This window comes from Crocodylus siamensis, chromosome 9 (assembly GCF_052110815.1).
Source record: "Crocodylus siamensis isolate JL-2025a chromosome 9, ASM5211081v1, whole genome shotgun sequence".
In the NCBI taxonomy this organism is placed as follows: domain Eukaryota; kingdom Metazoa; phylum Chordata; order Crocodylia; family Crocodylidae; genus Crocodylus; species Crocodylus siamensis.
This window is the reverse complement of record NC_143403.1, coordinates 71,489,882-71,511,752: the sequence shown is the minus strand read 5'-3', so window position 1 is coordinate 71,511,752 and position 21,871 is coordinate 71,489,882. Positions and strand designations below refer to the sequence as shown.

Here is a 21,871-nt window from a genome sequence, read left to right as displayed (position 1 = left end):
ATAACTGTCCATCAAATCCATGTTGCTTAGTGCTTCCTGAATATCCCACCCATAAATCCTCCATTAAAAGAAAAAAGCAAGGTAGGATGATTTTAATAGTTATACATTTAAGTACCTTTTAAAGGCAAGTAATATTTTCTTATCCAAGCGTTATTACAAAGTACAGATTTGGTGCTTTTATAAGCTACATTCATCCCCTTTTTACCAATTAATTCTGTGACAATTAACTTCCAGATTAGATTCATATCCATGTAGCTTTAAACGTCTAACCAGAACCTGAAAGGCTTGGAACTCAATCATTAAAAAAAAAAAATTGTATGAAAAACATATTTATTAAAACCTCTGTACACAAAAACAAACAGGTATGTACAGCAAGTTTACATGAAGAATGGTGTTACAAAAGATAGAAGTGGTACTTAAAAAACTGACCCCACATAAATAATTTATAAAAATATCTGAAATGGTGAGGCGAATGCTGGTAATCCCTGATTATTTCCATCTGGTTGCCAGGATTTAACATGGGAAATTTAAAAGTGGCAGATCTTTTAAAAACATTAATATATTAAACTTATCTACAGGGTAATTAGCAAAATGTAGAAAGAGCAGACTAATGTACAAAGGACAGATAAAAATCACCATTCCACCTGACCCCAGTCAGAGACATTATAAATCTTAACCAAAAGATTTAACAGCAAGCCACAACTTCCATGTATTACTGGGTATAAAAAATTCAAATCAAACCAAAACAAATCAATAGTCTTGTCATCTTTGTGTAAGGTTTTGATTTCAGCAAGTTCTCCTGTACTGAAATGGCAGCATTGGTCCTGGTTAAGTGGGAGCCCTGAATGGACTTAAGTTGATACCAGGAAGAACAGATGCAGAACTGTATTTGTCCACTCTCCACAAGCATTCGAAAAGCAGGGTGCAGAAGCATATCCAACTTGGCGGATACTTTTAATTTCTTTTGGGGCCCACGGAACCACAAAAGGAAGACCAGTCACACTGAAGGCGTTTTCTTTTTCTGCAGGTTTCTGGGGGAATTTTTTAACACGCTTCTGATTCGAAGATACACACCAGTAGATTCTGCCATATTTTCAAACTCAAATGGCGTTATTCCTGCAGCAAACTTGCTCATGTCAGGAACAGGACTCAAATTTTTTGTAGATGATTCAGTGCTGGTCACCACGTCAGCAATGCCTTTGTTTCCTTCATCATTCACCTCACTTTTGGAGGCTGTAGTGTTGTCATCCAGCATGCCTTCTGAATCCATAGGATCAGGGTCTTCCTTTAAATCAAGCAACCCATCCCCTGAACTAGGACTACTTTTAAAGTGCTCATTGCTGGGGATTTGCATATTAATGCCCGAAACACTAGTTTCCATTGCAACTAGCTTCTCAGATGTTCTTCCTTCTGGAAGAACTTCCAGTTCATTCCTAGATGGTGATGATGCAACAGAGTTCCCAGCTAACGGTGTGTCTGCAGGTATATCAGAGTCACTATTTGTACTGTCTGCCTGCTCTAGTGCAGCCCAAATCAGTCTCTGCTGCTCTTCTAATTCTTCTAGGGTCAAAGTATCTTCATCCATAACAGGTTCTCCCACCCTGGGGTGAGACGAGTCACTGGAAGAAGTTATTGGTGGTGTATTCCTGGGAAGAGGAGGGGGAGTAGGTGTTGGAGGCTGAGGAGGTGTAAAGTTGGGTGGAGTAGCAGGAGGTGTTCCTCGTGGCAATGGAGGTGGTGTTGAAATTGATGGCGATCCAGGTGGCAGAGGAGGCTGGAACTGAAAACTATCATAGGCTTGAGAACTCTGTGACATGTCCAAATCTAATATTAGATAATGAAAAATCTTAATTAGTAGTATTGATGCTTTAATTCTCATCTTGGCTGATTTCAAACCTAAGCTTCAATTAAAAACAGCACATTTGTATTAAGTGTTTGTCATCGTTGTCCCCACCCCCATATCCTGAATCTCAGGCTCAAAACCAGAAAGTTATATCCAAATGAATGTCATGCAAGATAGGTTTTTGAGTGGGTTTTTTTTTTGGGCGGGAGAGGGAGAGGCAGGAGGTGGTCATAGGATCCCAAGGAACCTTCACAAAGATGTCATTTTGAATCTCATGGGAAACCATGATGGTAGTATAAAAAAGCCACACATTTTTAAAACAGATAAACACTTAAGGTTTGAAAGCAAACTTTTCAGATTTGTGCTCCCAGATGTATAGAGGTTCTCTCCTCAGAGAGAACCCAAAAGCCACTAGATTAGAATTGCTATAGAAGCCAATTCATTAAAAAAAAAAAAAAAAAAAAAATCAGTCTTAAAAGAGGCAACAGTTTCTACACATGCTTTATAGATGGCCCCTCCTGAAAATACCAAAGGTGTTGTCTGTAGCTAATATCGATCCTTCAAAAACTGAAACCAGACCAACTCAAATTAGCATGTTTGTTATTCAGGACCCCTCTACAAATTAAAGGTATTTTGCAGTTAACTGGTAATGTTCCCCCTGCACTGGCAATAAGATCCAATAAGTGATTCCACAATTGTGCTTCTTGTCATACACATGCAGAAAGGCAAAAGGCATTATTGTGCAAATTGCACATTAGATCCCATTGTGCCTTCAGCTTCAGAGGAGGCCTCAGTAATCCCAGTGTTACTACTAGGAGCGGTGACCTAAGATTCCAGTTTCCTTGAACAGACCATTCTGTTACAGAGTAAAATGCTTCAAAGAAGAAATGGTGGGTGTTACAGCCCCAAATATGAGCCAAAAATAATGCAAATATTTGAGCACCATAGCTAGTTTGCTTTAGCTGCCAGTTCCAATACCATCTAAATCTCCTCTTAGATAATGGCTTAGTAATTCAGTATCAGTTATAAACACTGAAGAGAAAGGAGCAAATCCAAAATATTAAAAAAGTAAATTATACCAGAATCTACATCCATGTCAGCTGCTGAAGCCACCACTGAATTGTCTTCTCTTAGCTTCTTTGAATTATGAGGGCTTGTCTGAATGGCAGGCCTTTTATTATTAGATTTTGGACTTGGCTGAGGAAAGAGTTATGCAGGAACAAGAAGAACAAGTTAAGATTTTATAATACTGCCATACGAGACAAAACAATAACACTTCCTACCACAGAATTATTTACACATTGTTATAAGCTGGACGAGCTCGTCCTCCTGCTCAGTGCAAAGAAATATGATGTCATTGGAATAATGGAGACCTGGTGGGACTCCACCCATGACTGGACCACGGGTATCGAGGGCTATACCCTATACAGGAGGGAGCGTGTTGACAAAAGGGGCGGGGGTGTAGCTCTCTATGTGAAGGAAAGCTACATGTCCCTGCAAGCTGATGTTGGTGACCAGCATGGACAGCTAGGAGACCCTCTGGGTAAAAATTCGTGAGGAATTCGGCACAGGGGACACAATGGTGGGAGTCTACTACAGACCTCCCACTCAAAGTCCCGAGCTTGACCAGGAGTTTGCCCGGGAACTGACTGAGGCTGCTTGCTCCAGGACCTTGGTTGTCATGGGTGACTTCAATTACCCGGACATCTCCTGGGAAGATCACTCAGCTAAATCTGAGTGGGCGCAAAGCTTCCTCTCGTGCGTGGATGACCTCTACCTGACTCAAGAAGTCTATGGGTCAACGAGAGGCAAAGCGCTGCTTGACCTAGTACTGGCTACGGGGGACGACCTAAATCGGCGACCTAGTGATTGATGGGAAGTTGGGTGACAGCGACCACGAGCTGATCACCTTCACCATGCGCCGTAAAGCTGGCAAGTCAGTCAGCAACACAGAAGTCCTTGACTTCAGAAAAGCCGACTTTGACAAGCTCAAGAGGCTTGTCGGTCAGGCCCTCAGGGACCGTGACCCCAGGGAGATGGGAGTTCAAGAAGAGTGGTTGCTTCTCAAGGAAGCGATCCTCAATTCACAAGCTAAATCTATCCCAACACGCAGGAAAGGCAGCAAGAAGGCACAGCAGCCCCCCTGGCTCTCCAGAGACCTAGCGGACCTACTGTGGCTAAAAAGGAAAGCCTACAAAGGATGGAGGACAGGATTCACCTCCAAGGAGGATTACTCCGCGCTGGTCCGGTCCTGCAGGGAGCAAACCAGGAAAGCCAAGGCTGCAACTGAACTCCAACTAGCTTCAGGCATCAAGGACAACAAAAAGTCCTTTTTCAGATATGTGGGGAGCCGGAGGAAAAGCAAGGGCAACGTTGGACCCCTGCTAAACCAGATGGGGCAACTGACAACTGACGCCCAGGAAAAAGCCAACCTATTAAATAGGTACTTTGCGTCAGTCTTTCATCAGTCACACGGGATGCCCATGCCTGCTATGGGACAGGGAAGTCTGGGTGTTGGGGATCCCCTACCCTCCATCAATGCTGACCTCGTGAAGGAACACCTTGAGAAGCTGGATACCTTCAAGTAAGCTGGCCCTGACAATCTGCACCCCAGGGCACTCAAGGAGCTGGCGAGCGTCATAGCCCAGCCCCTGGCACAGATCTTTGAAAACTCCTGGCGCTCTGGTGTAGTGCCCGAAGACTGGAAGAAGGCCAATGTGGTGCCGATCTTCAAGAAAGGGAGGAGAGTGGATCCGGCTAACTACAGGCCCATTAGCCTGACTTCTATCCTGGGGAAGATCTTAGAAAAGTTTATTAAGGAGGCCATCCTTGAGGGACTGGCCCAGGCTAACATCCTAAGGGATAGCCAGCACGGGTTTGTTGCGGGTAGGTCTTGTTTGACCAATCTCATTTCCTTCTACGACCAGGTGACCTATCACCTGGACGAGGGAGAAGAGGTTGATGTCATATATCTTGACTTCAAAAGAGCCTTTGATCTGGTATCCCATGATCACCTCTTGGCCAAACTGCCCAGTTGTGGCCTTGGCTACACCACGATCCGCTGGCTGGGAAATTGGCTCCGTGGTCGGACCCAGAGGGTTGTAACTGATGGCAGTCACTCATCATGGTGCCCTGTGACCAGTGGGGTCCCTCACGGCTCTGTCCTGGGACCCATACTGTTCAACATCTTCATTAACGATGTGGACATTGGAGTCAGGAGTGGACTGGCCAAGTTCGCCGATGACACCAAACTTTGGGGCTAAGCATCCACGCCAGAAGATAGGCGGGTGATCCAGGCTGACCTGGACAAGCTCAGCAAATGGGCAGACGAGAACCTCATGGTGTTTAACACCGAAAAATGCAAGGTTCTCCACCTTGGGAGGAAAAACCTGCAGCACCCTTATAGGCTTGGCAGTGCTACATCGGATAGCACTACAGAAGAAAGAGACTTGGGGGTCATCATTGACCACAAGATGAACATGAGCCTGCAATGCGATGCTGCGGCTAGTAAAGCGACCAAAATGCTGGCGTGCATCCATAGATGCTTCTCGAGCAAATCCCGGGACGTCATTCTCCCCTTGTACTCGGCCTTGGTGAGGCCACAGCTGGAGTACTGCGTCCAGTTTTGGGCTCCACAATTCAAAAAGGATGTGGAGAAGCTTGAGAGAGTCCAGAGGAGAGCCATGCGCATGATCAGAAGTCAGGAAAACAGATCTTACGATGACAGGCTGAGAGCCACGGGACTCTTTAGCCTGGAAAAGCGCAGGCTCACGGGTGATCTGATGGCCACCTATAAGTTTATCAGGGGTGAACACCAGGATCTGGGGGAACGTTTGTTCACCAGAGCGCCCCAAGGGATGACGAGGTCGAACGGTCACAAACTCCTGCAAGACCGTTTCAGGCTGGACATAAGGAAGAATTTCTTTACTGTCCGAGCCCCCAAGGTCTGGAACAGTCTGCCAGCGGAGGTGGTTCAAGCACCTACATTGAACACCTTCAAGAGTAAATTGGATGCTTATCTTGCTGGGATCCTATGACCCCAGCTGACTTCCTGCCCTTTGGGCAGGGGGCTGGACTCGATCTCCCGAGGTCCCTTCCAGCCCTAATGTCTATGAAATGTCTATGAAAGCATAACAGCCTCAAGCGTACTCAATTTTTCAATGTTTTCTATCTGGATCTTGTAAAGTGTCCATGCCACACATACTAAGCATCCCCTTTGCATCAGTCTTAGAGAATGTTGTGTTTTTGTTTGTTTGTTTTTTTAAAAACAAATCACATGAAGAATATTGGACATGCTTTCCTCTCACCCCTCCCCACCAATAAAGATCTCGTTTACTGTAATGGACTGCCTAACTCAGGGAAGAGGAACGTGAAGCCTAAAATTAAACAGCAAGTAGAAAACACCAGTTACATCAGAGGTATTCTCAGAGAAAGCTATAAATCCAGGTTGCCATAAGCACCTATTAAACATAGACATGGTTTACAATAATAATAAAATGCACCTTTTTGCATATTATGGAAGCATGTTATTTAGACAGCCTACATAAAACATGTGAATTCCTAGAAACTGTGAACAAACACTAAAGTCTTAACATAGCCTTTTAAATCAAGTCTGTATATTTCTAATCTCATGAGGCTATCTTATGTAAAAAAAAGTACCAATTTTTATAGAACAACTCTGACTTGTTTTCTTTTGTGGCTATATTATTTAAAAGGCAATCCCCTACTTATGGGAAGAGTTTGTCCTGAATAGCCTCAGGATTTCACACCAAAACCTACTATTCTGAGGCAGTTCACTCTGAATCATCTTTGGTCAAAGTTGGAAATGTAACTAGTAATCAACATCTGGGGAACACTAACACAAAAAATACAAGTTTTTTTTCCCATATTTGACATTCAAACAAGAGAGAAATATTCACCGCATGAACATTAGAAAGGTAGCTAGCAAAAACATCCTTCTGTTGGGATTGCTGCATGGGTATGGAACCAAATATCCTCCATTCCTATAGCAAAACACAGAAGCAAGGCTCAACATTCAGCAAATTGCAGTTAGTAACACGACATGTTTCAGCAAATTGACTTCATGAATAACGTTGACCAGTATTAGTTAATACACTAACCAGAAATATGTCCAACTGGAAGGCAGGAAGAACCTGCCTTCTAACAGATTGCATTTCAGATGTGCATTTCTAACAGATAAGTTCCCTTCCATTTGGAAACATGAATGGCTGATGCAGGGAGCCAACTGGCTAAACAAGAACACTGCTTGTGTGAAATGCAAATATCTTGTTAACAATTTACTTACAACTAGTATTTAACACGGCTATTAAAATTTACTTCCACAGAAAAAAAGAAAACATGCACACCTAGGGTGACTTCCTCCTAATTAGCAATAGTTATGCCAGAAGCTCTGTGACAAATACATTAAAAAGACAAGAAAATGAAATGATCCAAATATCTATTAAGATACAATTAATTAAGCAAATCATGGATGACTGAAAGCAAAATGTGATGGTCAATTAGAGGCAGAAGTTTAATAATGAGGGGCAGTACTAGTGGGTTGGGTTTGTTTTTTGTTTTTTAGAAACATGCCAACTAAGTATAGCAAATCCACTTACATCTGGAATCCCACTTGGAGTGGACATATTAAAACCTGGATAGTTTATCAATTTAGTGACATCATAAGTGACACGTTTCTGTGGATAGGATCCTTCTTCCTCCTCTGTTTCACCATCTACAACAGAATATAACTTTATAATGCTTTTGTATAGAAAGAAGCCATAGCAGAGAACACATGCATGAAGAGTTTAAATGACTGTTACAGAAAAACTTGCATCCTGCAAAGTAGGAATAGTGACCAAATATCTCCTTAGCGTACACACAGAGATTTGACCAAAGGCCTGGTTTAGAGACTGAGATCAGTACCCTAACCCCATCACTGAGCACTTCAGATTTGAGCCTAGAAATGTTATCTCTCGAGTGTTAATTTTACTGTTTGTCATCACCAGCTCCTGGTTCTTGTAAGTTACAAAAATGATGAGTACACTTATTTCCAAATTTCTTTCATTAGCTGTGGAAATCAGTCTATTACTCCTGAAAAATGGCAGATGAGGATAGGAAAGAAAGCAGAGCTAGACAAGGGGTCAAAGAACCACCTTTGGAAATTATAGCATCACTGACAGCATAGAATCTGAATTCACTACTGTTTTCCTGGGGGCCGGTCTCTCTGATAGCACAGTAACTTAAGAAACCCAGAACGAGGTTTTTTTTCTACACAGCCAACTAATTTCTCTATAAAAGGAAGGCTACAGAAGTTATGGTTTTTCGCTATTAGCAAATGAATTTAAATATTAACAGAACTAATTTTTGAAAACATCACAATTCAAATCTTCAGAATTAACTGGGTGTTTGATAAGATGGAAAACAGAATGAATATATCTAATAAGTCAGGCATGGGGCACCACAGGCCTGAGGCACCAAACCTAGACACTGAAGGCAACTTTTAGGTGACGGTTAATGAACCATTAACATGGGAACCCTGATTATGAAACGGAGTATGAGGAGTTTAAATTAATTTTACTAAGGATCACTCATAAAGGTTAACATGAAGTTTTAAAAAAAATTCTAAAATGCATACCAAACCAATGTCAGAAGGAAAAGAAGAAACACATGTTAATAATTCACCTAGACAAAGCCTGGACCAAAGTTTTTTTTGTTTGTTTTAAGAGAGAGAATGAGCTAGGGAAAAAAAAAAAAAATCAACTGATGAAGGACAGTGTCAGTCTGAAGGAGAAGAAAAAAAAATTCTCTCTTGTTGCCTTAAATGCCTCTGCATTAGGAAGAACAAGTACAAGGAAATAAGGAGACCATGCGTCATTGCTACATAACTGTAAGGATGGTGAATAAATGATCAGCCATTATATATAAAGAAACCGCCAAATTACTTAGTCAAAAATTAGTTTTTTTCTCCACTGAAGAAAAGAACTGTGGCTTTGATTTATTGCTTTAGACAAGCCTGAGTAAATGGGCAATTAGATTTTTCAATGCTTTAAATTATTGAATATATGCAAATTCAAAGTCAGAATACAAAACTAAAACCAGCAATAATTACAGAACTTTGAGGGACTATTTTTTTCTTCCAGAAAGCTTATACAAGACTTCATGAGAACCTATGAGCTAATCAAAAAAGTGTGATCAAGCAAGAGCTAGGCTGACACAAAGCCATTTAAGAAACAAATGGCTTCACATGAACCCCATGGTCTAATGTCAGGTTGAAAAGACAGCAAGTTCAAAAGGACAAAATCCCCTCAACCATGTGATTAAGTTATTGCAGGTTGCGCAGACTGTTGTAGCATGCCTAGATGATAAGCAATAAAAGAATTGACATGGCTAGAGAAAAGAAGAACCAGTCCAATGCAATCTTGAGGTGAATCAAGTCCTTCCACAGTCAATGCCAAACATCACTAACTTGCATGTACTTTAAAGGTGTGTAGTCTAGGTCTTCCATCAACTAAGAAGTGAATGCATGACTGGTATAGTGAGCCAGACCTTGACAACACACTTCTTACCTCTTCCATCATAAAGGGCAAGTCCTGAACCCTCCAGTTCAGCTTCTTTGAGCCACCCTGGGGGATAACCCAACTGGCGCATGCGATATATAAATGGAGGAAGACTCTTATCAGTGACACCAAGTGCATCTTGAAGTTCTTCACTAGAAAGGAAAAAGAGAGAGGAAAGCTATACGAGATCTGATATTCCTAGAAAAAGATAAAGACAATGATTAGGTGTATTTACTTGAGTTAAGGAGTATTTACTTGAATTGCCAAGTTAAAACAAAATCTAAATAAACCTCTTAAGATTTTTTTTTTTTAATCCGAACACTTTTACTGTTAATCTCTGAACTATTTTCAATGTAAGAACTGTACCTAAAAAAAGTTAATTTAGGAAGTGTTGATTTTAGCTCTCTCATTAGGATATTAATTTGCCTACATAGTGCAAATGAATGTATGTGTAAACATACACCATGTCCACATCCCCACGAGCATGGGCATTTGGATCCCCGAGGACAACTAATGGTGGCACACCTTATGCCACTGCTAGTTGTCCCCATGGAATGCTCGGTGCCACGTGCCTTCTGGCATATGGCAAGTTACCCAGGGTGGGGTAGGGGAGGCTGAAGACAGCAACAGGCTGGCCCCAAAAGCCTTACCTATGGTCTTCCTGGGGCTGTAACAGCAGTGACCCTGCCACTTGGAGCCTGGCTGGCAGTTAACAGAAAAACAAAACAAAACAAAAACTCCACCCCAAAACAACCCAGTGCTGCTCCGTTATAGCACAGAGAACAGTTGAACATGTGGTATGTGGTGCCGCAAACTTGTCTGCACTGCCATATACTGTGCAGCAGTGCTCATCTGGACACAACCCATGAAGGTTAACTTTATTATGAGAATGACAACTCACTCTGATCTATGCATTCATACCCAAATCCTTAAAAGGTAGCCTATCTACAAAAGAGGAAAAAAAACCACAAACATCCATCCTTCCTGTCAAGCTAAATAAACGAGACAAAAAACAGCTCAAACTGCAGTCATCTCTTTGCCGTGAAAGAGAACTTTTGTTTAAAAGACTAGATTTGCACATATCTGGCACAAATAGTTCATGATTCTAAAATAACCTACAGAGCTTGAAACACTTGCAATCACCCTTGGAACAGCTGCCTTTTCAACAACCATTTGAGGGTTCAGTCCATATCACCACTAGGTCCCAAGGTCAGGAATATACCACCCTGCACAACATTTTTAAAACAGAATATTCCAGCACAAGAAGTAAACTTGAGGAATTTCATAGAATCATAGAAGTAGGGTCAGAAGAGACCATGTAGGTCTTCAAGTCCGACCCCCCTGCCTGGGCGGGAGAAAAGACTGGACTCAAATGAGTCCAGCCAGGTAGTCATCAAGCCTCTTCTTAAAGATCCCCAGGGTAGGAGCCAGCACCACTTCCCCAGGAAGTTGGTTCCAGCTCCTAGCCGCCCTGACCGTGAAGTTGTTCTTGCAGATGTCTAATCTAAATCTACTCTCTAACAACTTATGTCCATTGTTCCTTGTCATATCAGGGGGCGCTAGGGGAAACTGTCTCCCCTAAACCCTTCTGGTCCCCCTAGTGAGTTTACAGGCAGTCACCAGGTCCCCCCTCAGTCTTCCCCCCTTCAGTCCCGCAGTTTTTCAATGTAGGGTCTGCCCTGTAGTCCCCGGATCATGCGGGTGGCCCTCCTCTGGACCCTTTCAATGTTGTCCACATCCCTCCTGAAATGGGGCGCACAGAACTGGACACAGTACTCCAGCTGCGGCCTGACCAGCGTCGCATAGATTATCAGCTCATGTAAGCAGTTAGCAGGATGAGTTAACAGATTAGTTAAGGCTACCAAGAGAACACATATACAATAGTTTTGCCAAGTGACGACCCCATTTAATTCCAAACAATAGGAAATTTATGTATTTATCTATGACAAGCAGAGTGACAGTCAATGGCAGGAAAATAAATACCTAATTACTCCTGGCTTGAACTTTCCAAATCTCTCTTCTACCTCTTCTGCATGATATCGTTGCTGGAAGTTCTGATTACTTGCTTCACCACAGGCTTCCATAAACTCTTTCCTTTTCTCACTTATACGGGCATTATTTCGTGGCTTAAAGACAATACAGGTGGGAACTTCAGCATTATGCAACCTCTAACTTTTGCCTGTACAGCTCAACACAAACCAATGGACTGCAAATGTGTGGAAGGTGCACTGGTGGTTATACACAGACTGTATTTAAACATCCACTAGCTTAATAGGGGGAAAAACCTATAGATGAAGGCTTTGGGTTCATTTGTTGTTTTTTTTTTGTTTTTTTTTTTAAAGAAATGTCAAACAGGAAGTTATGCTATGAAAGATTCAATTATTCAAATTAATGTAATATTAAAATTTCTAAGTGTAATGGAGATATATAAATTATCAATAAAAAAAACCTCTTCTTCCATCATGAATTATACATGATTCCTCTAATTCTATAACTATTCTGTTACATCAGAACTTTGGATAACAAACAAGTAATTCTTTCCATACTGAACAAAATTCACCTGTGGACAATCCTTCATTTGATGGTCTTCAGAACCACAGTTGAAACAGTGAGGTTTTGGCCTGTTTAAGGAAAGGAGAAAAAAGTCTATTTATCCCTTTAGAAATGTACTTCCATACACATACTTAAATATTTTTTATATAGACAGAGTACAACAGAACTGTCATTTGCATCACAATTGTCCACAACACAGCAAGTTGTAAAACTAAGGATGATCTGCTCATTTTCAGCTGTTTATTACAGCTTTTACTTCAAAGGGTGCCACTCTGCCATTCAGCTGGGGCTCATCAGCAGTTTAATTCTCTGATCTCCTGCATTGAAGGCCTCGGAAATAAAAGTTGCAGCGAGTCAGCAGTTCTGTTCAGGTCTACTGTTGCTCTGTGTACCTCTGGTTAATTTGTAACCCCCCCTCCACACACACACACACTGCAGCAGTGGTTAGGAATATAACCCTCCAAAGTATCCAGGATTTACAGTATCAACTCAAATTAACCACATACCTCAAACAATGCATACAAATTTGCCTCCCTAATCTCTATAATTATAAAAAAAATCCTTACATCTTGTTAGAATTGACTGGTAGTTCCCTTTATGTCTGCACATTTGCCTTTGCCACAAGGACAAGGGAGAGGCAGGTAGAAATGGACATGCTAGAGTTACATAATTTAAAATAGGCATGGTTTTCGTGTAAGACTTGAAGGAAGAAGAGGCAGCATGTCTCAAAGGAGGAAAAGATACAGGACCCAAAGTTTCAGATTAAATATAAATTACTATATTTTTCATATGGCATCATCTGTAGTTAAACATGGTTGTCAAATCCGTTTTCCTAAACTCAAATATTTTACTTGGCTATACAGTACTTTACAGAAAAAGTAAGCTTGCCTCCTTGCCTTGCTACTTCCACCAAACATGCATTTGAAACTTAGAAGGAAGTTTTCTTCTTCCTCAAAACAGCTAAATAATCAACTCCACAAGAAAAAAAGTCTGTACTCTGTATTAGATGTAGAGGAAACAAGCCAACTAAGGAAAAGCCAGATAAGAAAAAGCAAGGTGACAGCATATCAAGGCAAAAAAAAAATGACAAGACCAATATAAAAAGTGCTAACAATAAATGAAAAAAGTAAAACACTAACAAATAAGCTTAAAAACAGTTTCTTAACAGTGATTTTAGGGCCTTGTGATTGACTGCCTCTCTTTACAAGTTATATTTTCTTTTTTACTGCAAAAAACTTAAAATTGCTTACTTTAATTGTTGGCTACAATCTTTAGTATTACCCTCATACACCACCTCCTGTTAAAATGTTTTGAAATTAAGAGGCTTAGAATTAAAAAAGGTAAATAAACTAAAAGTACAAACCTTTTTGGTTTTGCTACTTGCAATTCTTGCCCCTCTACAGAGAGGATCTGGCTGAACACTTGCTGGTATCTTAGATGTTAATAAGGAAATGATATTTTTGTTCCAAGCACAATCAAAACCTAGCATTGTTTTATATGGACTCTTCTGGAGTGAGCTAAAAGCACTTCCTCAGGTTACAGAAGTCACAATCCACTATAAGCTTATCCATCAAAACGTTTGTAGAGAACCCCCTCATTCAACTCTACGTGATAGTTAGCCTTGCTCTGTATATTTTCCTGTAGGGAAAAAAAAGTTCCACTTAACAGGTAGCTGTTTCACTAAGTAACTTACAAGGGAAACCTTCTCTTGGCCTAGCCTGTAGGAACTAAACTAAGCTGGATGTCATCCTTTAAGTTTGCAGGTAAGCATGTCTCAAGAAAGCTGACACTGATGTTCAGGCTAACAGAACATCATAAAAAATGCCCTGCCCCATATCAACTGCATCAAGCTCTCTATCTTCCTTCATGCCATCTCTCATTCGTGAAAGTTACTAAGGTATTTAAATTGAGGTTTTTGAAGTCCTAGATAGAAAAGGAGCTTTGCTAATTTCTCACAAGAATGTAAACTAGAAGAACAAATTACAATGCAATATACAGTCCAAAGACAGGTACAACAAATCCAGGTTGGCTGGCTCCTGAACTAACGTTTTCACTCATGGTGGGGCATCAATTGCAGATCAATTTTATTGTGGTGCATCAATAAGCAAAACATGATTTCTCAAACTGATTTTATATGGTTGATTTTTACACAGTATTTGCAGATCAAAGGAAGCAATTCTTCTGCTCTATTCAGCACTGGTAAGGCCTGAGCTGAAGTCCCATGTCTAGTTTTGGACTGCACACTTCAAGTAGTATGTGGACAGTATGGAAAGAGTCCACTGCAGGATAACAAAATTGATCAAGGGCCTGGGAAGCAAGACTTATGAGGAAAGGCTGAAAGAACTATGCTAAGTCTGAAGAAGAGAAAACTGAGGGGGTGGGATTTGGTAACAATCTTTAAATACTTGAAGGACAATTATGGAAAGGCTGGAGATGGGCTTTTCTTTGCGGATGCAGGGCACAAGACTGGGAGCAGTAGCCTCTGGCTGCAACAGAGGAAACCAAGTTTGGAGATTTAGGAGGAACTTTCTGACCATGGGTGGGTCAAGTATTGGAACAGGTTATCTAGAAAAATTGTGGAATCTCCATCCTTGAAAGTTTGAGAGGGTTAGACATACACTTGGCTGGGATGGCTTAGTAATGACTCTGCCTTGGGCAGGGAGCTGGACTAGATGACCTTGCGAGGTCCCTTCGAGCTCCCCTTTCCTATAATCATACAATCATGAAGAAACCAGTTTTTGGGATAGTGGAGGCAGGTAGGGGGAGACTAAACAAAGAACAAAACTACTATTTTAGTAGTTTTTTCAGCCAACAAACTGATGAGATCCATGCAAATTTCATATTTAAAAACCTTTTAGAAAAGAATTTAAGTCTCAAACTTTGTCCAATTGTGCTGTTTGACTGCATAAACAAAATAGAAAAAAAGCCTCCATTTCAAACAAACAGGATACTTTGGTATTTCCCATCCTTCTGTCAACTGTGGATTTTCATTTAATATAGGTTGTCCCAGTTTATCAAGACAGAAGTTGGTAAAGTATAAAACACTCCCTACAACCTGTAGAAAGATGGAGAAAATTGTCAGTTTTTAAATACAATTAGAATATTATACATGTCTAAAAATTATATCAGCTAATATTTTAATGTAATATATTTAGTTCTATAAAATTACTTAAGAGATTTCCTGTTTTGATTATCTGTAAATCCTTAAACAAATGCATGCTTTCTGAATGTGCACGTCATTAATGTTTTCTGGTTATGTGGTTAAAGCAAAATAAATCAGTGGCAGACATCTGGAATTGTTGATAATTTTGTGCAGCAAAAAGGTGCAGAATGCAGATTTAGAACTGCTTTTAAACTTACACTAAAAGCTTCTTTAATTTTTTTAATTGAATTAGAGCTTGCCACTCTATGGTCCTCTTCCAAAAGAATACTGGACGGCTAATGAGAAAAGCAAGAGAACAACATATTAAAAATGTAATCCTTAGTTGCTGAAATGTACAAAATATATATTATAACTCCATTCCCATATACATGCCAATATCTACATGCTAGTGTAGGAGATCTGTAGGCTAACAGCAGTAGTACTATCTATAACAGGAGGCTGACATGGCTTTGGTTCCTGGCAGCTAGTTCTTTACTTCATGGGGACAGGGAATACTGTGAAGAAAATGCAGCATTTCAGGTAAGTAGGAGGAAAAAAGCCTCTTTTCACTTGCCTGTTCAAAAGCAGCAGAAGCTAAGGACTGACAATGACAAAACAAGGGAGTCTTTTCTGCTTCTCAGCAAGGGAAAGAACATGGAAATGTCAAGAAGCAACAGTAGACTCTTAATTGACCTCAATTTCCACATGAGTAATGAGGTGCGGGGTGGGGAAGGCTTCTCAAAAAACTTAGTCCAAGGATGTCAAACTCACTTGGCTCTAGTGGCCATATCTGGACTGTGAGTGACAGTATTAACTCCCGCAGCTGCCACAGTCACTGCATTAGCACAGCTCCAGAACCAAGGGGGTTAATGCAACTGCTGCTCACCCTACTTCACTCCTCCCCACAATCTAAACTATGGACTAAAAGCCCCAAAATTCAGTAGCAGGTAAGGGAAGAGGGAAGAGGAGAGAACAGCAGCAATATAAATCCCCTGGGTTCCAGAGCCATGCTGGTAGAACATCTCTAGCAGCTGCAGCGACAATGGGTGAAAACGGGCTATCCAAGCAAGGCATGAGAAACCCAATGGACTGGATGTTTGACAACTTTCATTTAGACTAAAGAAATGTACAGAGTTATAAAGTTAGAAAATTCTATATTTTAAAGCACATTTGGGTTCACACTGTGACGTTTAGAACCCTGCACACTTTAAAAAAAGTCCCCCAGTATCTGGAAAGAATGTTTTCAAGGAGAGTGGGTGCTTGCAATTGGTTTTCCTATTCTCCCCCCCCTTTTTTTTAAACTGTTTAAATCATCACCATTTTTACCAGTATAAACATTTGATAAGGAGTATACTATTTTAAAGTAATAAGGAAAACTCTTGAATTTAAATATTCCAGTAGTAAGATACTTTAACAAAAGACTGAAGTTAAAAAAATAAAATTACCTGAGGCTTAACATTGAAGTGGGTCTTCTCTGATGTAGCTCCCTGTTGCTCTTCATACTTTTGAACTAGATTAGAAATGAAATCCTCAATTTCTTGATGGTATTGCCTACAAAAGATAATAAAACATCAGAAGTAAACATATAAATTGTCTAAACACTTACCAAAAAAACTGACATGAAATCTAAATGCTATAACGCTATGACTTTGTATGGTGTTCAAAATAAGAATGGTTATAGAAACTTTTGTTACTATACATATGCATCTAAAAAAGGCGTACTACCCAATATTAATGTATTTTCTCCCTTCATAACACTTTCTTGTACAGTAGCAGTAGAAAATTTGGCCCCCCCACCTGCAAATATAGCTGAGGAAACTTCTATGATTAGAAGCAACTCTAGTGCAACACATGAACACGTTTTCAGTTACTTATGAAGTATAGCAATTTAGAGGCAGTTGCACTCCCATCCTCATCATAAAACTCAGCTCTAAAGGAAAAATCAAATACACACATCCCACACTCTACAAACAAACACACACTCTCTCAGAACAGACAAATGACTATGAGTTTCAACTGGATAACGAGTGTGTTTGTACTGCTAATCTTTGGTTCAGTCTAAGGAAAGGACTATCAACTTGGGTGCCTTGAGAGGCTTTCAAGGGTGCCACGTGGGGCTGCATAATGTTAGCAACGTTAAGTCTGCAAACACAATTCACAAGATAAACAGATTTTTAATGGGAATCCATAGTTGTAGTCTTTCTGATTTTTTTCACAGCAGAAGTGCTCTATTATTTTTCTGTATGCAAACAGGTGAAAATGAAATTTTGGCAGTTTCCAAAGAGTGGTGTGAATGTAAGAAGTGGGTTAAAACCACTGGTCTAAGGAGACTAAGCATAAGCAAAGAGACACTTTTTCATGTAGCACTTCAGGATGTATTCTTTAAAGAATGCTCTGACATGCATTTTTCCCAAATTAGTTACCATACAGAACTCAAAATTACATATCCATGTCCTGATGCTAATTTGACAAAATTATATTCACAGATTGTATATCTCAAAACAGTTAACCAATCAAAATCTGGGATATTAAAGATATTTTGCTAAACTGAATACAAGTAATCAGAGAACAACAGATTTATATAAAGAGTATTCAAAACACTGCCACTAACTGCTGAATACAGTACACGCACATCCACTGTACACTAACATACCCCAAATAAAGGCAAATCTCAGCACAAAATCAGAATTAGTAGCTTTGGCAAGAGAAATTACTTACTTTGATATAACATTGTTCATAAACAAAATTTGTAACAAAGGTCCATCTAACTTAGAGCTGTCCAGTGTTATTCCACTAGAAGAACAAAGAGTCAGAAATGTAAATAACGAAAGTAAAATGTAATTGTATCATCCCATGTCATGTGATGTATCCCAGTTATTTAATCAGAGCAGTGATAAGTCAAGAGGATGAGCATCATCTCAAGACAGACATGCAGCAAGTCCAGGCCAATATAAATGTAATTCGTCTTTCAAATCACTCCATTACTCTATGCTACAGTTTTTGCCCCCCTTGGTTTCAATCCAGTTTTACTTCCTCAAGCAATGTAGCACAGAATGCCGACTGCTTGAAAGACTTATTGTTATTGGGGGGCGCATACAAGAAACACAGGGCACTGACATTTACTTAAGAACTGGGAAAACTTCACAGACAATCTGATGATCAGAAATCCCTCAGAGAATGACTATTAAATAGGCTAGAACAGGGGCAGACAATTATTTTGGGTGGAGGGCCACTTACTGAGTTTTGGTAACCATTGAGGGCCACATGACAGGCAGCAAGGGGCAGATTAATATTAATTTTCTACATTTTTAAGGGCCCCGCGGGCCAGATAGAATGGCTTGGTGGGCTGCATCTGGACTGCAGGTCGCATTTTGCCCACTCCTGGGCTAGAGCAACTAACACTCTACTACTAGTTTTCAGGGGAAAAATTATTTGCCAGAAGGCCACATTCATACCAGTAGTTATACAAGTGACAGCATTAAACTAAGTTTTGTATATAGATGTCTGAAAATACAGATGTTTAGGGGGCATTGGCATTTTAGAATCCCCAGAAGGCAAGCAGTTACAGAAACCTTTTCCAGAAGAGTCTAATGCATGTTCAGAGAGCAACTGCACAAGACAATAATTAGCTTCAGCAACCTTCACCTCGACTCCGGAAAGCATCTGTTTAGAGATCTAATGTTGAGGACTTACATTGCTACAAGTTCTAGACTGGAAAGACAATATTAACATACCTTGGTCGAGTCAGAATGTTCAATTTTCTTTTAAGTTCTTGATGTTAACTATTTGTTAAGGAAGATTACTTTTTCTTTGCATGCACATTGCTAGAACTGAAGGACATTTTAAAAACCTAAAATCAATCAACTCCTACAACAACTGCACCGAACATAAGGCAGGGCTTCAGAAACTTGCATTTTACTAAACTGCACTTCAGGTAATTCAAGAATTTGTTTACCAACAAAAGGACTAGAGTAAGATGAATACAAAAAGCTGGTTGGAGTAGGGAACAACTACTGCGTTCGAAGCAGCAATCCATAATAATAAGCACCACAGCAAAGTCCTGTTGCACATTCTGTCTCCGCTTGCTGGACATCTGTGTGCATCACCAAGTACTCCATTCACAGATGCTAACAGCAAAACCATTTAGTTTATAGATAGAAATCACTAAAGCAAGCATCAGAGCAGGATGAGGTAAAACAGGAAAAAAACCGACAAAAACCAAGGGGGGGAGAAACAGGCCAGTTCAAACTATAAATTTGTTATATAGGACAGAGAAATGTACAGAGATTGAGTTTAAAAGCACACATACGAGGACAGAAATATGCCAAAATTATAAAACATACCAGGACTCACAAAAGAGAAAAGTTAGAAGAAATGCCAAACACTATACCCATTTCAGGAGTCTCAGTTTGGAAGAGGCAAGAAAGAGCTGGCAGTCAGACTAATAATAAAAAGTTAATTCAAAAATACAATTCACTTTAAAACACAAAACAAACAAAAAAAGGCCTTTCAGAATCCGTCTCGTCACAACACTTCGCAAGGCACCACCAGTTGACTGTTTCCACCTCAAACATAGCCAAACAGACCAAGATTTTAACACAGCAACATCTGAGACACGGGTACTATTGGTACGCTGATTTATACCTCAGACCAAACAGATCAAGATTTTTAAAAAGTCTCGGCTGGAGGATGCCCCCTGCCTCCTCCAGAAGGGACGAGTCAGGCAGAAGATGGGAGGAACACCTGCCTCCCCGGCAGCTCAAACTAAACTGAAAGAAGAGGGCAGGAGCCGGGGGACCTGCCAGCTCCACTCTCCAGCTTCATTCAAAGCCAGAGGCTCTTCAGAAAAGAAGCCCTGGGCCCGCCCGGCGACCCCGCCGCGCCCTTGCTCGGAGACACGGTGATAGCCGAGCTGGACCGCCCGCGCCCCCACAACCGCCCCCGCGAGGGAAGAGCGGAGGCCGGCCCCGCCGCCCGTCCCGCCCTGTCAGGATATTCTCGGCCCGCAGCCGCCGCACCGTCTCCTCGCAGTCCCGCAACCGCTGGCGCAGCGCCGCCTGCTCCTCGTCTTCCTCCAGGGGGGCGTCAAGTGGCTGCGCGGTCGCGGCCGCAACCGCGGCCGGAGCCTCCTCGTCACCGTCCAGCTGCTCGAAGAGCTCGCGGTCCCCAAAATCCACCTCAGCCGCCATCTTAAGCTGCAGCAGGAAGAGGGGAGCGGGGCAGAGGGCAAAGGGCAGAGGTCGCGCAGAGGTGTGTGGGTGGGGGGAGCGGGACCTCTAACGGCTCGTCTCCGCCGCGCGGGGGGCCTACAAGTCCCGGCATGACCCTACGCACGCTCGTCGTAGCGGCTTGCGGGGCAGCGGCGCCATGGACCCTGGGATCTGTAGGCCAAAGGCAAAGTCCCCTCGGCGCGTTGCATGCTGGGCTTTCCGGTCTCTGCTAGGAGCGCAGCATGCTGGGAGTTGCAGTCCTGGGGGAGGGCTAGGCCCAGGCCTCGAGCTGGCCTACAGTTGGGAAGCGGCCGGGAGAGCTGCGCTGTTCGGAGAACGAAGAACCCTCGTTCGAGCACCGCACCTGCATAGGGCAGGGCAGACTTGCACCTTCCAGACCAGCCGTTCTCAACCAGGCAGCTTCAAGGTCCTTTTGAGGGTGCCAAAGGTTAGCACTAGCAGGTTTACAAACATAGGTCACAAGATAAAACCCAGCACTTTTATAGAGAAATCCATAGCTGTCGTCTTTCTGGGTTCTTTGCAACAGATTAAGAAACAAACCAACCCTGCTCTTATTCTGTAGCTGGAGTGAAAACAAAGAGCTGGCATTTTCTATGGGGCACCTCAACTTAAAATCACTGCTCTAGATGAACCATAGTGGAGCACAGGGGTTGTCAGCTAGGGGTACGTGTAGTTCTGGGGGTACCTGAAAGCCCCAAGGGCACTTGGGAAGGCCCCAAGGGCTACGGAGCATTCAGCGCCCCCCACCACTTATCCACTGGCTGCCCAGGGACCTCATCCAGAAGGGGGTATGCACCAGGAGAGGTACACTCAAGAAAGGTTGAAAATCCCCACTATAGCACAACCAACCTTCCATAAGCCAAAGCTTGTGTCCTGTGGTTCACCACAGAGGCAGGTTAGTCCACACATTGACCTGGCCTTCTGTTTAACTTCAGAGTAACACAGCTAACTATGCCTGGTCTCCCCCTCATTTGCAAGCCAGGTTTCCACTTCCACGCCTTCTTTATTTCCACAATGCAAAGCAAGAAACAGCAGCTTCCACTGAAGATAAGTGGCAGGACTGAGGATCGGGTGAACAGCTATGCAAATAACTAGCAAAACTCAGGTTCTGATAAATTTTTGTTAAGAGTTGTTTTTCCTTGCACTTTTTAAGAAAGTCTTGTTTTTCTTCAAAGATTAGTAAAATGGGTCCTTCATGGTGGGAGGAAAGGGACTCAACGATTACTAAAGTAAACACACTCAAGGATCTAACATCACTGCTTAATAGCACTCAGTTAGGGGCTGAGGCTAATCTTATAGAAGGGAACGAGAGAGAGAGAGAATACTAACATTTCCTAAAAATAGAGAAGACTGGGCTTTTATTTAGTCTGTGGGGTCTAGGGTTCGAATCGCAGCTCCTGGTTGCTGTCATTACATGGACAGGACTGAACTACACTGCTCTCCCCCCTATCCTGTCCTGTATCCAGAACTTAGCTACAAAAACTGCTTTTTTTGCTTTTGAAAACTGGGCCAAAAAGCAGCCACTAGACATATACACAAGTAG

The 21,871-nt window shown here is 41.7% G+C and overlaps 1 protein-coding gene across 2 annotated transcripts; it reads right to left on the bottom strand.

Annotated features, from left to right (window-relative positions):
• Window positions 1–313: 313 nt before the first annotated feature.
• Window positions 314–20,455, bottom strand: ZCCHC8 (zinc finger CCHC-type containing 8). 2 transcript variants are annotated; one of them, XM_090062887.1, is made up of 14 exons: window positions 20,094–20,455; window positions 18,832–18,874; window positions 17,816–17,890; window positions 16,543–16,648; window positions 15,316–15,393; window positions 14,907–15,010; window positions 13,319–13,387; window positions 11,963–12,023; window positions 11,386–11,528; window positions 9,412–9,554; window positions 7,462–7,577; window positions 6,763–6,846; window positions 2,923–3,040; window positions 314–1,824 (listed from the first exon to the last, which is right to left on the bottom strand). In XM_090062887.1, exons 1-14 carry the CDS (start codon window positions 20,284–20,286, stop codon window positions 998–1,000), a joined length of 2,160 nt encoding a protein of 719 aa, XP_089919013.1. In that variant the 5' UTR covers window positions 20,287–20,455; the 3' UTR covers window positions 314–997. The 2 variants fall into 2 exon arrangements, with proteins under 2 accessions (XP_089919013.1, XP_089919014.1); XM_090062888.1 differs by lacking the exon at window positions 18,832–18,874 and having other exon boundaries at window positions 20,116–20,180.
• Window positions 20,456–21,871: the final 1,416 nt, after the last annotated feature.

What these genes read in the sequence shown, in the direction of transcription:
- ZCCHC8 (XM_090062887.1), bottom strand. Translation starts at nt 20,286, where the DNA reads ATGGCGGCTGAGGTGGATTTTGGGGACCGCGAGCTCTTCGAGCAGCTG. An exon ending in CAAGTAGCAAAACCAAAAAG is followed by an intron (nt 12,024 to 13,318) that starts GTTTGTACTTTT and finishes TTCCTTAAACAG; the next exon opens with GCCAAAACCTCACTGTTTCA. An exon ending in ACCTTTCTAATGTTCATGCG is followed by an intron (nt 3,041 to 6,762) that starts GTGAATATTTCT and finishes CTCTTTCCTCAG; the next exon opens with CCAAGTCCAAAATCTAATAA.